This window comes from Anastrepha obliqua, chromosome 6 (genome assembly GCF_027943255.1).
Source record: "Anastrepha obliqua isolate idAnaObli1 chromosome 6, idAnaObli1_1.0, whole genome shotgun sequence".
NCBI lineage: Eukaryota > Metazoa > Arthropoda > Insecta > Diptera > Tephritidae > Anastrepha > Anastrepha obliqua.
In genome coordinates, this window is record NC_072897.1 from 78,182,740 (window position 1) to 78,196,441 (window position 13,702).

A 13,702-nucleotide genomic window follows, 5' to 3' on the forward strand; every position below is an offset into this window, starting at 1 on the left:
TTAGTGGTTAGCGATAATGTTTTTACGTTATTCCACCGCCAAAGATGTTGTTATTTCGCTGAAGATCCTTCAGTGTGAAGTTAAGTGCTTTAAGTGATTTCATATGTGCCATTGTGTACTAATCTCACATCAACAATTTTCCCATTGCACTGGATCGGGAAATATAGCATCGCGCAAGTGTATAAATCCTCAGATCGTAGCTTTGTCTGATTGAATCGAATGAAAGCTAAACGATCGGTCTCGACCCTGACATACGGCACTTCAGAATGACATTCTCCTCATGTGTACGAATCATCATACGATACGCATAGTAATTCATTGCGCTTAGATTTTGGTTCGTTGATACGCCTGAAAATGCAAAATTAAATGGATTGTTAAAGGAAACGAATAATAGCAATAATTAAAGTGTGAATATTGTACCTGTAACTGGATCGACCATCTTCAACGTGATGTCGTATACCTCTTGCCCTTGCCAATAAATGATGGGATATTGTAACGCATCGTGCAAACGATGTGTCTCGTTTACACGATGCATGATATTGCTTCTTCGCTGAACGACAATGTCTCGTGATGTAGTTGGATCGTTAACAATAATTGCAGCAACATCATCAACGATGGGTGCATTGAATCTTCGCACTTGTTCACCTGTTGGGGTACGATCCGCTCTTATGACAAATTTGTGCGTATTCAATGGCATTCGTTCCAATGCTGTTTTGAACATATTAACCACAGCGTTATTAGCATGAAAAAATGATTGCAACTGTTCAATAATTCGTATCTTTAACTGTTGTGTTCCCTGTGTATTGCACCGCACATTCAGCTGATCCACCATCGACGAAATGAAATATATTTGCAGAAAGTGATGCGGTTCATCTGGTGTTGGCACCATTGAACCATGCAAATGATATATTATATTTGTCCGTGGATCTGTGATGGCGGTGTGACTTCTGATCGTGTGATGGTGTAGTGTGTGGTGTATGTCTAGTTGTTATGGGTTGCAATTGATTGTGTTGGTGTGATTGATTGGTGTGAGTGTTTGGTTGTGTGTGTTGTATCTTTTACCTTGCAAGTCGGCATGAAGCCGCCTTCTCGAATGATATTAGCTCCAAAAGAATTCATACGAAAGCAGTTATTGTATTCAAGGATGCGTTGAAGAAAATGGTTGGAATCGGGATCAGTTCCATCGAACAATGGTTTCAGTGGCTGTGGTGGTGTAAGTAATGGATCCAGTTTGACTTTTCCACTTGCGCAGCACAAATCCATCTGTTTCTCTTTTGAACTTAAACGCATTGCAATATCAGCATACAGTCGTCATTGGTCCAATATCTAAATTGTCACCATCACTGTAGTTTGCAGTGAGATCATATTGGAATGCCAAGCGATTGTATGATGCCAATGATCTTCGTGTGCTCACGCGTTGTCTCAATCCGGCATTTTCCTTTATTATATTTTGTCTTTCTTCGCTTAAGTTCTGTGAATACACTTGTTGCTTGCACGTCGTCCTCTCGGCATTTTGGACTAGGGACTGGCTGGTAATTTAGACAGTTCAACTTACCACATTAAGGACAAATGCCTGCTTTTGAAGTTGAATAAAAATTTGCACAATACGCGCGATTGATTTGATGGTTTCCAATGGAACTGTTAGGCAACGAATAACTTTAATCACAATTGCACAGTGAACACAATACCGGTTTGAAGTTAGCGTTTGAAAGAACGTTCGCATAATAAATGTCACATGAAATTAACTGATCAGAGTGCATGCTATAAACCTCACGGAGCCCGAGACCTTTCCAACAAACCGTGGTAATCGGTTCGTGCGTTCTGGAGTTATAGCGTCAGGAAGGAAAACCTGACTTATTTTTATATTATAGATAATTTACTAACATAATTGAAAGCAACGTTTATATTTTTCATGAAAATGTTTGAAAAAGTTATTATCAAACAAATAAAATTTAAATAAAATATAAAAAGGGAAAGTACGGAGGTGCCGGTTCCAGAATTTGAATCTGGTGCCAAGCATCTGCGGATCTTGTTGCAAAAGCAATTATTGAGTAATTCAATGAAACAATAAATCATTATAGCTACCAGCGCGGTACAAGTATCAGAACGAGCTCACACATCAAACTCACATATCGAAGTACATACATCAACTGACCTCTGAAATATATGCTGAAAGCGTACCACGCCATGCCATATTTTTCAATTTCCTGCTCATCCCACATGATGCCGAATTATTGTCAAACTTCGTTAAAAATGAGTTACGCAACAAGTTCGAGTGGAAAATAATACAAAATAATTTTTGCTCGACATTGTGACTCTATGTTATTACTTATTCAATGGTTCAAATAAGCGTTCCGAGTAAGCGTACGGTAAACGTACATATATATGTGAATATATTTATATAGGCGTGTGTGTATATATTGTACATACATGTACAATGTCACACATGAGCACAAATTGTGTTATTTAGAATCTCTGATGTTTTGGGAATACATATTTCGAAATGATTGAATAAATTACTTATTTACGCAGGTATCTTCATTTATTTTATTTTTATTTCTTATGAAATATTTTATTGTACTTTCTTTTACTCTGCTTTATTTTATTTTTTATCTAAATATTTATATGTCACAAAAAAGTAGATAATTAAATGCGTGTATGTAGGCATGTACGTACTTACTTATCTACAAAAGATACTTTTACTGAGCTACATACATATGTACATACAGTTTGTCAAGAATATCTTCGCTTAGTGAAGAAAAATATAAAATTTTAGCTTTGATCGAAAATTCCAACAACACATAAAAAAGCACGAGTGGGGAATTGCAGATATTTACCACGCGAGTGAAGCGAGTGGAGGGTTTCTATATTTACTTACCACGCTAGGACAGGAATTCAGATATTTTCTGCGTTTACCAAACTACTGAGGAAGTTCATAAGATTTTTCGGCACACTACTAAGGAAATCGAAGCGAATAAATTTGCGATTAAGAAGGCCGCGCAGCAGTTAGTTTGTGGTGTAGAAGCTAAAGTCGGCGGAATAATTCGTTTTGTTTCTTGGCACGTATTTAATTCAGGTTCAAGTCCTGAAGTCATATTTTTTTTCTTGCACATTTTTTTTACAATTCAAACCAGGAAAGTTTGGTAAAATTTTTGAGTTTATTTTAATTAAAATTTCTTTAAAATACTGTTTTTTTTTGTATTTTATAAATGGAAATTTCTTTTCGGTATAAAATAGTTCATACTGGATATGACCTGATTTTTATATAAATCAATCAAAACAGAAAATATGTACATATGTCTATAATCTATTTCATCAAATCCAAATTATATTGATGAGAAAATATCATTCTAATATCCGTCCAGAAAGCCAAACGCGCAAACACACATACATATGCATATAATTACGCATACAAACTTTCAACTAACGCAGAATATGTGCATATAAAACTGCGAATCGAATAAATGAGTGATTTAGAAAAGTTCATTATTAATAGTAGTTTAGCGCAATCGTGAAAGTCGTGTCGTATATACAGTACATCGTCCCACATTTGACTCATGTTCAAGTCCTGTACACGGTTTTTTGCTCGATATTTTTATTTCATTTTTTATATTTGGTTTAATTAGAATTGATGTAAAATAGTGTATTCAGGTTTTTCTAATACCTGTTATTTAGAAATTTATTTTCTATAGAACATTATTCATACTTCTTTTGAATTAATTTATATGTAAAACAGCCATAAAGGCAATCATATGAATATGCATTCCTATATTTAATCTCTTCAATCAAATCTGAACTACTTACATACACATATTGATGAGAAAATATTCTAATATCCATGGATGCATCCAGAAAGCCAAACGCGCATACACGCATATGTATACAAATATATACAAACCTTCAACGAACGCAAAATGTATGCATATAAAAAACAACAACTGCGACCGTCTTCTTGTCCGTCAGTGAAAAGATGGGATATGTATACCCTATGAGCAAAAAGAACCGGGAAGGTGATGTTGACTGTTTCCTTCGATTGCCAAAGCATAGTCCACGATGAGTACCTTCCATCGGGCCAGACAGTCAATAGAGAATATTATTTATCCGTTTTGAAACCTTAGAGAGATGCTGTGTGTTGCAAACCGCCGGAAATGTGAGCAAACAATTCTCAGATTTTGCATGATGATAACGCGCCATCGCACTGATTAAAGAGAATACAAATCGGCCTGCCGGGGGTGTTTGGAGGACTGGGTTAAACGTTGGCACATGTGTGTTGCTTCAGACGGGTCATATTTTGAATGAGATAATATTATATAAATTTGCCTTAAATTTAACTCTGTTTTGTTTAATTTAAACATTCCCGGTACTTTCTGATCATAAGGTACATATATGCGGCTTTGCGGACAGCAATGTGTGATTCGCTGGAAGTCGCATTAACTCGCGACTGTCGCACAGTTAGAAGACATATTTACATACATATAAGGGTGCATACATACATACGGAGCCGCGGCCACTCGACATGACAAAAATTTAAGATTTATCAAATATTGGCAAATAATTTCACGCAAAATATTCCAATATTGACTATTTTCGAATGGTCACGAAAATTGGCATATGGGCGGCTCGTTTTATGAATGAAATTGAAATATGAGCTCTAACTTATGAATGAACTTTTTGTTTTTGTTCTAAATTGTTCAGCGCCGTCGCTGATAGAATCATGGCCGCTGCGACTGCGTCTACGAATGTATTTTGTTTTTGTAGTCGCTAGGCTTAGATTTTAGCTTTGGGCGACATGCGCATGTGAGGTATGTGTTTTTGTTGTGTTCTAGAACATTTTAGAATGTGTGGTGGGAAAGCGGCCATCGCGTTGCGCTTGCTGTTGCTTTTGCGTCTATCAAAGTATTGTGTTTTTGTAAGTATAATATTAGGAATATCGACTGATGAAAGACAAAAGTACACGAAAGCAAGAAGGGAACGCTGTGCTCGCGCATATATGCATGAATGTATGAACGTGCATGGATGTAGTAACATATGAATACAATTATTTTGTAGGAAGTTTAGAAGGCAAGTAGGTATACTCGTATATGTATGTATGTATATATGCTAGGACATAAAGTGGGTATATACATACATAGAGCAGAATTGTTTTTGCACTTGTTAGGAAGAAACTCGTTCACTAGTGCGTATGTGTATTTGATTTCTTGTAAGAATGTGATGTGCTATGACATGTGTACATACATAAGTCAAGGTTATTTGGGCATACTTGCATATGTATGTGATATGATGTTCTTGCGCATGTGCATTATTGTTTTTCATATACAAATGTACATACATACATATGTATGTAAATGCTGTCGAATACATAAACTATAAATTGACATAAAATATAAAATAAGTGTTGATTTATCTTAAACCGTTCTTTTTTTCTGAATGCAAATACCTCCTATTGACATGTACATACATATTATGTACTTATGTATATTATCATATACCATCATTTATTTACATATAAAGTATACGTTCATGTATGTACATATGTGTGTAATGAAAAACTTCATGAATTACTTTCAGAACTTTATTAAAATTTATTCGCGTCGCGCGCATGCACAAAACCTTTTGTTCACAACGCAGGCGCAGAAATAAACGCTCTGCGTATTTACCCTCCCCACGTGACTCGCCATCAATTCTCCGTGCAAATTTTTTTTTTTTCGTTTTTAAATTTTTTTTTTAATGTAATCGTAAAAAAATTTGTAAAAAATTTTATTTATCCGCTTATCATTTCAAAAGTAACAAAATGGTAAAAAAATAAGCAGTCGAAGAAATAAACGCACCGCCTATTTTTCCTCGCCACATGTTAGACTCGAGTTCAATTCCCGGCGCAAACTTTTTTTTATAAATTTTTTTTTTTTAAATCGTTTTTTTTTTAATGTAATTGAAAAAAAAAAAAATTATGTAATACATTTTACGTATTCGCTTATTATTTCAAAAATACGGAAATAGTAAAAATTTAATTGGTTTAATGTCGAGGTGAGAAATGTGTTGTGTGTTGAGGTGAAAGATGTGTGGTGTTTCTAATTTTTGTGTGGGCAAAAGTCAGTGAGGTGTCTATAAACTCGGTGTGCTAAATGACCTTATTACAAATCTTTCAAATCTCAATTGTACTAAAAAAAGCTCACAGTAACATTTGCACCTTCTCATTGCATTAACATTCTCTGCCATTACTGTACTTGTCTACGACTATTAGGCGCAAACAGTTATTGAATAAACACACATATTACAAAAACAACAACAAAAAAGGTTTTTACTCTATTTAAAAAGTGTCAAAAAATCTTTGCATAACTGATGAAAACAACAAAAAATGCAGTTATTTTCCGCGAATTTCATTCATTTGGGTTGTTTTGCAAATGGTATGGAATGTGAAAGGGGTAAGAAATTATTTAGTTATAAGTTTAGTTGTCTTCAGTGCTACAAGTGGTCTCAGATTTGAATAAAAAAGTTCCAGAAAAACGAGTTTCTAAAAATATTATTCAGTTAATGTATTTCAATCACTACAAAAGCAAATCAGCCAGAGAAATCGCCGATATTTTCTCCCTCAAAATTAGAACTGTATATAATGTAATAAACCGTGCTGAAAATGAAGAAAGACTCGAGTTGAAAGGATGTACAGGCATACCAACAAAAGTGACGCTGCGAATTGAACATAAAATTATTAAAACTATTTATAATAGCCAGCAAAGCAGTACAAGAGGATTAGCTCTTCAAGTGGAAAAGGACTACGGGTTAAGAGTTTCTCATGAAACTGTTCGAAAAGTGTTGCAAGAACACAAATATTTTCCAGAGTGGCTTGGAAAAAACCCCTGATATCAGCACAAAACGTTGATAAAAGATTGCGATTTGCCACCGAGCACATATCACTTTCCACAGAGTACTGCGATGACATTATTTTCGCAGATGGAACGAAAATTATGCTTTACTACCATAATGGCGTAAGCCTCTCACAGCACTACAAAACAAAAATATTATCCCTACCGTAAAGTTTGGAAAACTGTCAGAAATCAAAATTTTGGACGAAATAATGACTAAGGAAGTATATCTTGATATTTTAAAACACGAATTGACTTCCAGTATTAGAAAATTCGGCTTTGTTGTCCCGGAAAAGTCGAACAAATTTAAATACAAATACTATCAAGATAATGATCTCAAACATAAATCTTATTTATGCAGGTCCTGGTTACTCTACAACTGCACCAAAGTTATTGATTCTCCCGCGAAGAGTCCCGACATTAACCCAACTAAAAATATGTGTGTTCATTTAAAAATAAAAGTAGGAAAAAGATCGCCAATTAATAAAACTGAATTAATAAGATTCATCAGAGAAGAGCGGGAAAAATACTATTGGAATATGGTATTCCGTAACTAATTAAATCAATGCGAAGTCGTCTTTAAGCGGTAATTTATGCCCAAGGAGGACATACAAAACATTAACGCCAAAAGATTGCATTTTTTGTTGTTTTCATCAGTTATGCAAAGATTTTTTTGACACTTTTTAAATAGAGTACACATCTTTTTTTGTTCTTGTTTTTGTAATGTGTGTGTGTCTATTTAATAACTGTTGCCTAGTGGTCGTAGACAAGCACAGTAATGCAATGTGTGTATTCATTTTTTGTTTGCTTTTTTTTTGTTGTTGGAATTCTCGATCAAAGCTAAAATTTAAAATTTTTCTTCACATATTCTTGACAAACTGTATGTATATATTATTTTATATATTAATACATTTGAAAAACGTACCATATGTGCATCTAGTATGTATGTATATGAACGCATGTGAATACAAACCTATATTTATGCTGAGCAGTCTGTACGAGAGCACAAAATATAAAGGGTGGTTAAATTTCAAGGGCCGATGTTCAATGTGAATCACACCTAAACGTCAAGTTTTTTTCGGCATTTCATTTAACATTTTTCAATTTCAGACTAGTTCAATTTGAACCATGGAAAAATACACAATCGAGCAACACATTAAAGATATTCAGGTTTATTATGAAAACGCGAGTTGAAATCAAAATGCATATCGCGCACTTCGTGAAGAAAATCATCTTCAGTGATTAGGCACATTTTCACCTCAGTAAATTCGTCAATAAGCAGAATACTGCATTTGGGTGAGTGATTGCCGAAAAACCAATGCACCCACAAAGAGTGGCTGTTTGATGCGGTTTATGGGCCGGCGGAATCATTGCGCCGTATTTTTTCCAAAATGAGGCCGGTCAGGCAGTTACTGTGATATAGATGATAACGAACTTTTTATGGCCCGAATTGGAAGATATGGATGTGGACGATATGTGGTTTCAACAGGATGGCGCCACTTGTCACACAGCAAACGGAACAATGTCTAGTTTGCGCGAAAAATTTGATGGCGGAATAATCTCACGTCGCGGCGAGGTCAATTGGCCGCCAAATTCATGTGATTTGACACCGTTGGACTTCTTTCTTTGGGGTTATTTGAAAGAAAAGGTGTACGTCGATAAGCCAGCAATAATTCAAGAGCTTAATTTGGCACATTAACGGCATAGAACCTCAATTATGCCTTAGCGTCATCGATAATTTGGACAATCGGATGGAGGTGTGCCGCCGAGGCCGATATTTTGCTCCATACGTAATTGAGCCATACTAATATTATCATAATAAAGAGGAATGACAATACTTTCTTTAAAAAATTCTATTTTTTTTAAATCAACACCGGCCCTTGAAACTTAAGTACCCTTTACATTGCAATACTCAGCGAACCTTATAAATACGGAAATGGCAACGTGTCGGATCAACGAGCAAATCAGCTGTCTGGAATTCTGGAATGAGCAGGTCACGGATGACGAACATAAACACAATTCTTGGCTTTGTACAAGCTCGTGTTGGAAATCTGGTTGCTGACAGCTGTTATCTTCCACCTTTTTTTTAAGGAGGTTTCAATCAAAATGTCACTATAACAACCCTCCTTATCGGTTGAATTCCAACCTGGGACTGTGGTAAAATTTTATCAAGGTGGATCCGCGTTTACGTCTATTGACACAACGGGTACCTGCGTCTAGGTTCCTCTCACAGCGTATAGAGGTTATACGCTATCAATCCATTGCTTCCCCTTCATAAATGGTTCTGCAAGAAATGGAACATCGAAACAGATGTCGTAAATATTACCGAAATGTCGTCATCTGATACCGTCGTGAGTACTAAGCGCAGGCGGCTGTGATTTCTCGTCAGTTCGTAGGCAGTCCGCCTCAAGTCTGTCTGAGACGAACGCGGTAAGAATATGTGTTCCGCATTTTCCATCGCGTTGTTTTAGTTTGCGTAGAACGGGGTGTCCTCCATATTAAACCGCTGGAGGTACACCAAAAACCAACCCTGGCCACTCCGTACTTTTGTGAGGTAATAATCAACGGCAAGCGTGTTTGAGAGAAAAATTCTGCGGAAGATTTTTAGACCTTTGCTTTACGACATGACCTGTCCGAATGGATACAAATTCTCCGGCTTTAAAAGTATTCGATGCGGTACCAGCTGGTGGTAGGATTGAAAAAGGAAGGCCTCCTCTGCGTTGGAAAGATCAGGTGGAGAAGGACTAGGCTTCACTGTGTGTGTCCAACTGGCGGCGGTTAGCACGAAAAGAAATCGCGGAAGCGGTTATAGCGCCAAATAAAAAGTAGAAGAAGTCAACGTCTCCGTGTTTCCTGCTCACAATTGGGTAATATTTGAGATAAGCCTATAAATCCAGCTTCAGTTAGTTTATCAACCCCATCTAATTTGTCATTCTTCTATCGAATGCAGTTGCTCTTTAGTTTTTCGTCTAATGACGGTTTTACTCCTTTGCCTGAATGTCAGCTGTTATAACGCCTATTGCGTCTCTTGAGACCGTTCTGTAGTCGCAAGCCACCCTTATGGCACTTCGGCGAAGTACCTGTGCTGTGTATTGTATGCTGGACTTTTTGACTCCGACCCATATCGGGCAGCGTAAAAGACTACGGAGTCTACAACCGTCGATAACACACTTCTTCTGCTGGAGCATTCGTGTTTGTACTTTATTGATGGCATCAGCTCTTGCGCTTACCGCAGATAGGTGCTGCTTGCAGCTAAGTCGTCTGTCCATCATAACGCAAGGATACTTAATCGACTCCTTAGAGAGTATTTCAAGGGTGCCGATACGTAGTTTTATTTCCTCCTTTTTTCTCCGCACACTGATAAGTACCGCATCGGTTTTTTGGGTGAAGTAACTACAAATTATGAGCAGTAGATAACCCGGCACACTTAGTTCTCTGAGAGAAATTAGTATGTTGCCCCACTTTGCAGAGTTGGATTCATTTTTGTTGTCCAGTGTAATAATAGCGCAGTACTTCATATGCAAGTGCCCACACCTGATTCCTGTGTGCGCAATGTCTGTCACAGCTCTGATTGCATCTACCGTTGACCTCGCCTTCGAAAGTCATACTGATTGTCCGATAGACCAGATGGGCATTCGTGGTAAGCTTTTAGCCGGTCTAATACTTTTCCCACCGTATCGAGCATACAAAGCGGTCTGTATGCTGATGGTTTATAAGGTTGCTTTCCTGGTTTGAGGAGCATCACAAGTCGTTGAATATTTCATCTATTTGGGAAAGTTCCCTCTCTAAGCAAGTCTCGTACAGATTCGCAAAAAGGTGTGGTTCATCCATACAGCTGTCGTCAGGGCAGCATTAGGTATACCATCTGGCACTGAGGCCTTTCTTTCTGTAAAAGAAAATACCGAAAGTATACAGAGCCAGACTTCAAGCCAGAATATGGGGAGTAATCTCAATCCAACCTAGTGGTCATTTAAGACTACGCGATTTGAGCACTTTGTGAGACAAAAATCCATGGGGATTTGCATATCAGCTTGTGATGAGAACAAGAAATGGCTTCAAACCGGTTATACTGCAAAACGTGGTCAAAACATTGTTCCCCCAGCAGGAAGGCATTGCAGCGAACGTTGCCCACTATAGAGAAGACGACGAAAATCGGTGTTTAGAAGACAGTGATGAAAATTCGCACACGTAAAACATGCTCTACTACAGATGCTGTTATAGCGGTAAAATGCAACGCTCACAAAGCGAACGTCTAGTCACAACGTTGGACGTAAAAGATGCATTTAATACAGCTAACTGGGGCAAAATCCTAAATGCGCTGGAGAATTTTCGAGTTCCGGTATACATTCGGAAAATTGTTGCAAGCTACTTCTCCAACAGAATCCTGTAATATAAAATCGACGAATCAAAAGGTGCAAAGTCTAGTGTTTCAAACTACGTCCAGGGTCCCAAATCGTAGGGTTTGCTGATGACATTGCAGTCATCTGGGTTGCTAAACCTTAACCAGGCTGAAGCAATCTGCAATCAAGCGGTCGAAATCACAAGAGATTGGCTACGCCATAGTAGTTTATGCCTTGCAAACCATAAAACGGAAGCAGTTCTTATCAGTAGCAGGAAAATAGTTAAGACGGCAAATCTTACACTAGGTGACAACCCATTCGAGTCTAAGCTGGACATCAAATAGCTTGAAGTAATTATTGACCACAGGTTGAGCTTTAAGCAGCACCTAGCAAACGCCAGCAATAAAGCAACGAAGGCTGCAACTGCATTAACCCGGATTATGATGAATACGAGAGGCCTTAAACAGGCTTTTAGGAAGCTACATATGGTGTGGTATGATCTATCTTGCTATATGTATACCGACCGCTGTCGAAGCAACAACCTGCAACTCATACATGAAACAAATTAAATCGGTATCTCGGTATGTGCCGTCAGGGTATGCTGCGCATTGCGCACAATATCAGAAGATGCTGAATTATCCCTCGCGGGCATGTTACCGGTTTTCGGCTGACCGCTTTCGAATTCGCCGAAATAAAAAAGCACCGAGCGGATCCAGCACAGCTGACCAACCGAAAGACTGAACGGGAGCGAAGCATCCTTACGGGGCAGGAGGAATGGAGAAGCTCCATGAACGAAAAATGGACGTATCGATTGATTCCTAATATCTCCAAATGGATAAAACAAAAACATGGACAGATATACTTCTACTTGACCCAAGCACTTAGTGGACATGGAGGCTTTAAATCTTATCTGCATAGATTTAAGCATGAAGACGACCCTGACTGCACTTTTTGTGACAATCTAGTTGAAGATACGGAACATGCTTTCTTTGCCTGCCCTCGTGAGTTGAAAGACAAGTTTCACACTTTTCGGCTTTCCATGTTTTTTGCCATCTCCATAAAAGAAAATACATATATATTTATGTATGCACGCCCATACGTTTGGTTAGGTTAGGTTGAAGCAGGGTGTCCTGTGGAACACACTCAAGCTCATAGCCCATTGATATGCCGCGTGTAGAGCTTGTCCCTATCTCTCCTAAAGTGTGCTTTTCAGAAATTTTAGAATATCTCTGATTTCTGCAGAACTGATATCTTACAACTCATTAAAAAATTGTCTACCTAGAATAGTAAACCTACGTTTGGATAGAGCACGACAATGGCACATTAGGTGCGAGAATGTCTCTTCCTCCTCCTCATCTAGACAACTTCCACAGAAGTCATGTGTTTGCACACCCATCCTTTGAGCGTATCTACCTATTTGGTAGTGATTTCATTATAACTGAAATCAATGCGCTAAGACTATGCCTATTTTGGCTTAGCAGAGATTCTGTGCGTTTAGCATGGAGAGTCGGCTACAGTTGCATGTTTGTAAGGGTATGCCTATACAAGTATCATTGTCTATGTACTCAGCGGTCAGTTTGGTCTCGCTAGTTCATCGACTCTACAGTTACCCTCAATGTCTTAATGGCCAGGAGCCCATGTTACCTTTAGGTAAAATGACTCAGCCATCACGTTAAGAGATGTGCGGCATTTCATGGCTACCTTGGAGGCTCTCGACTTTTTTATGAGGGATTTTATCGCTGCTTGGCTCCATAGAAGTGGAGATATTACCCCACCTTGGGGAGTACCTATGATCGGAAATTTCATTATGGTTGTGACACTCAAATTTGCGCTTATCGCTCGCCCAGTTAACATTCGTTCTATAAACGAGGCGAGCGCACTGTCAACTCCCATTTCCGTTAGCGAAGTGGTGATTGCTTCCGGATTATATTAATCAAGGCACCCTTGATGTCTTGAAAGGCAGCGAGGGTATATTCTTTATAGAGAAGTGATTTCTCACCTGTGTCAACTAGCGGAGGGAGCGCTGTTTCCACTGATTTGCCTTTGCAGTATGCATGTTGGGAAGGTGATTGCTTGTCACTTATCTTTCTTTGATATGCACATCTAGCAACCGCTCTAAGGATTTTATCAAAAAGGATGATAAGCTAATCGGCCTGCAGTCCTTCGATTTCGTATGCGTGGTTCTCCCTCCTTTGGGAATGAATACCACTTTTAATTCTGCCTATTCCTCGGGGATATAATTTGTGAGGTTTGAAGCTGCCAATGGCATATTTTATGTAATCCTCCGTTACGAAATCTATTGGGGGATTCCCGTTGGAAACTATAAGGTGAGTTCTACTGTCATCGTTGAAGAGACAACATGGATGTAATTCTAGTGTTTCTTCACTGCTAGTTGTCCAATAGCCATTTTCTTTTATGAGGTAGCTACTGGTCTCCGAAACACTTTCTATTGGGTATAGGAATAAGTTTCCGTCCTTTCTTAGCCAAAGTTTCGAATTATTT

The 13,702-nt window shown here is 38.1% G+C and overlaps 1 protein-coding gene across 1 annotated transcript; it reads right to left on the reverse strand.

The window, feature by feature from the left end:
• Positions 1 to 226: 226 nt before the first annotated feature.
• Positions 227 to 697, reverse strand: LOC129250780 (uncharacterized). Its single transcript, XM_054890375.1, has 2 exons — positions 421 to 697; positions 227 to 348 (listed from the first exon to the last, which is right to left on the reverse strand). Exons 1-2 carry the CDS (start codon positions 695 to 697, stop codon positions 227 to 229), a joined length of 399 nt encoding a protein of 132 aa, XP_054746350.1.
• Positions 698 to 13,702: the final 13,005 nt, after the last annotated feature.

What these genes read in the sequence shown, in the direction of transcription:
- LOC129250780 (XM_054890375.1), bottom strand. Translation starts at nt 697, where the DNA reads ATGCCATTGAATACGCACAAATTTGTCATAAGAGCGGATCGTACCCCA. An exon ending in GATGGTCGATCCAGTTACAG is followed by an intron (nt 349 to 420) that starts GTACAATATTCA and finishes TTGCATTTTCAG; the next exon opens with GCGTATCAACGAACCAAAAT.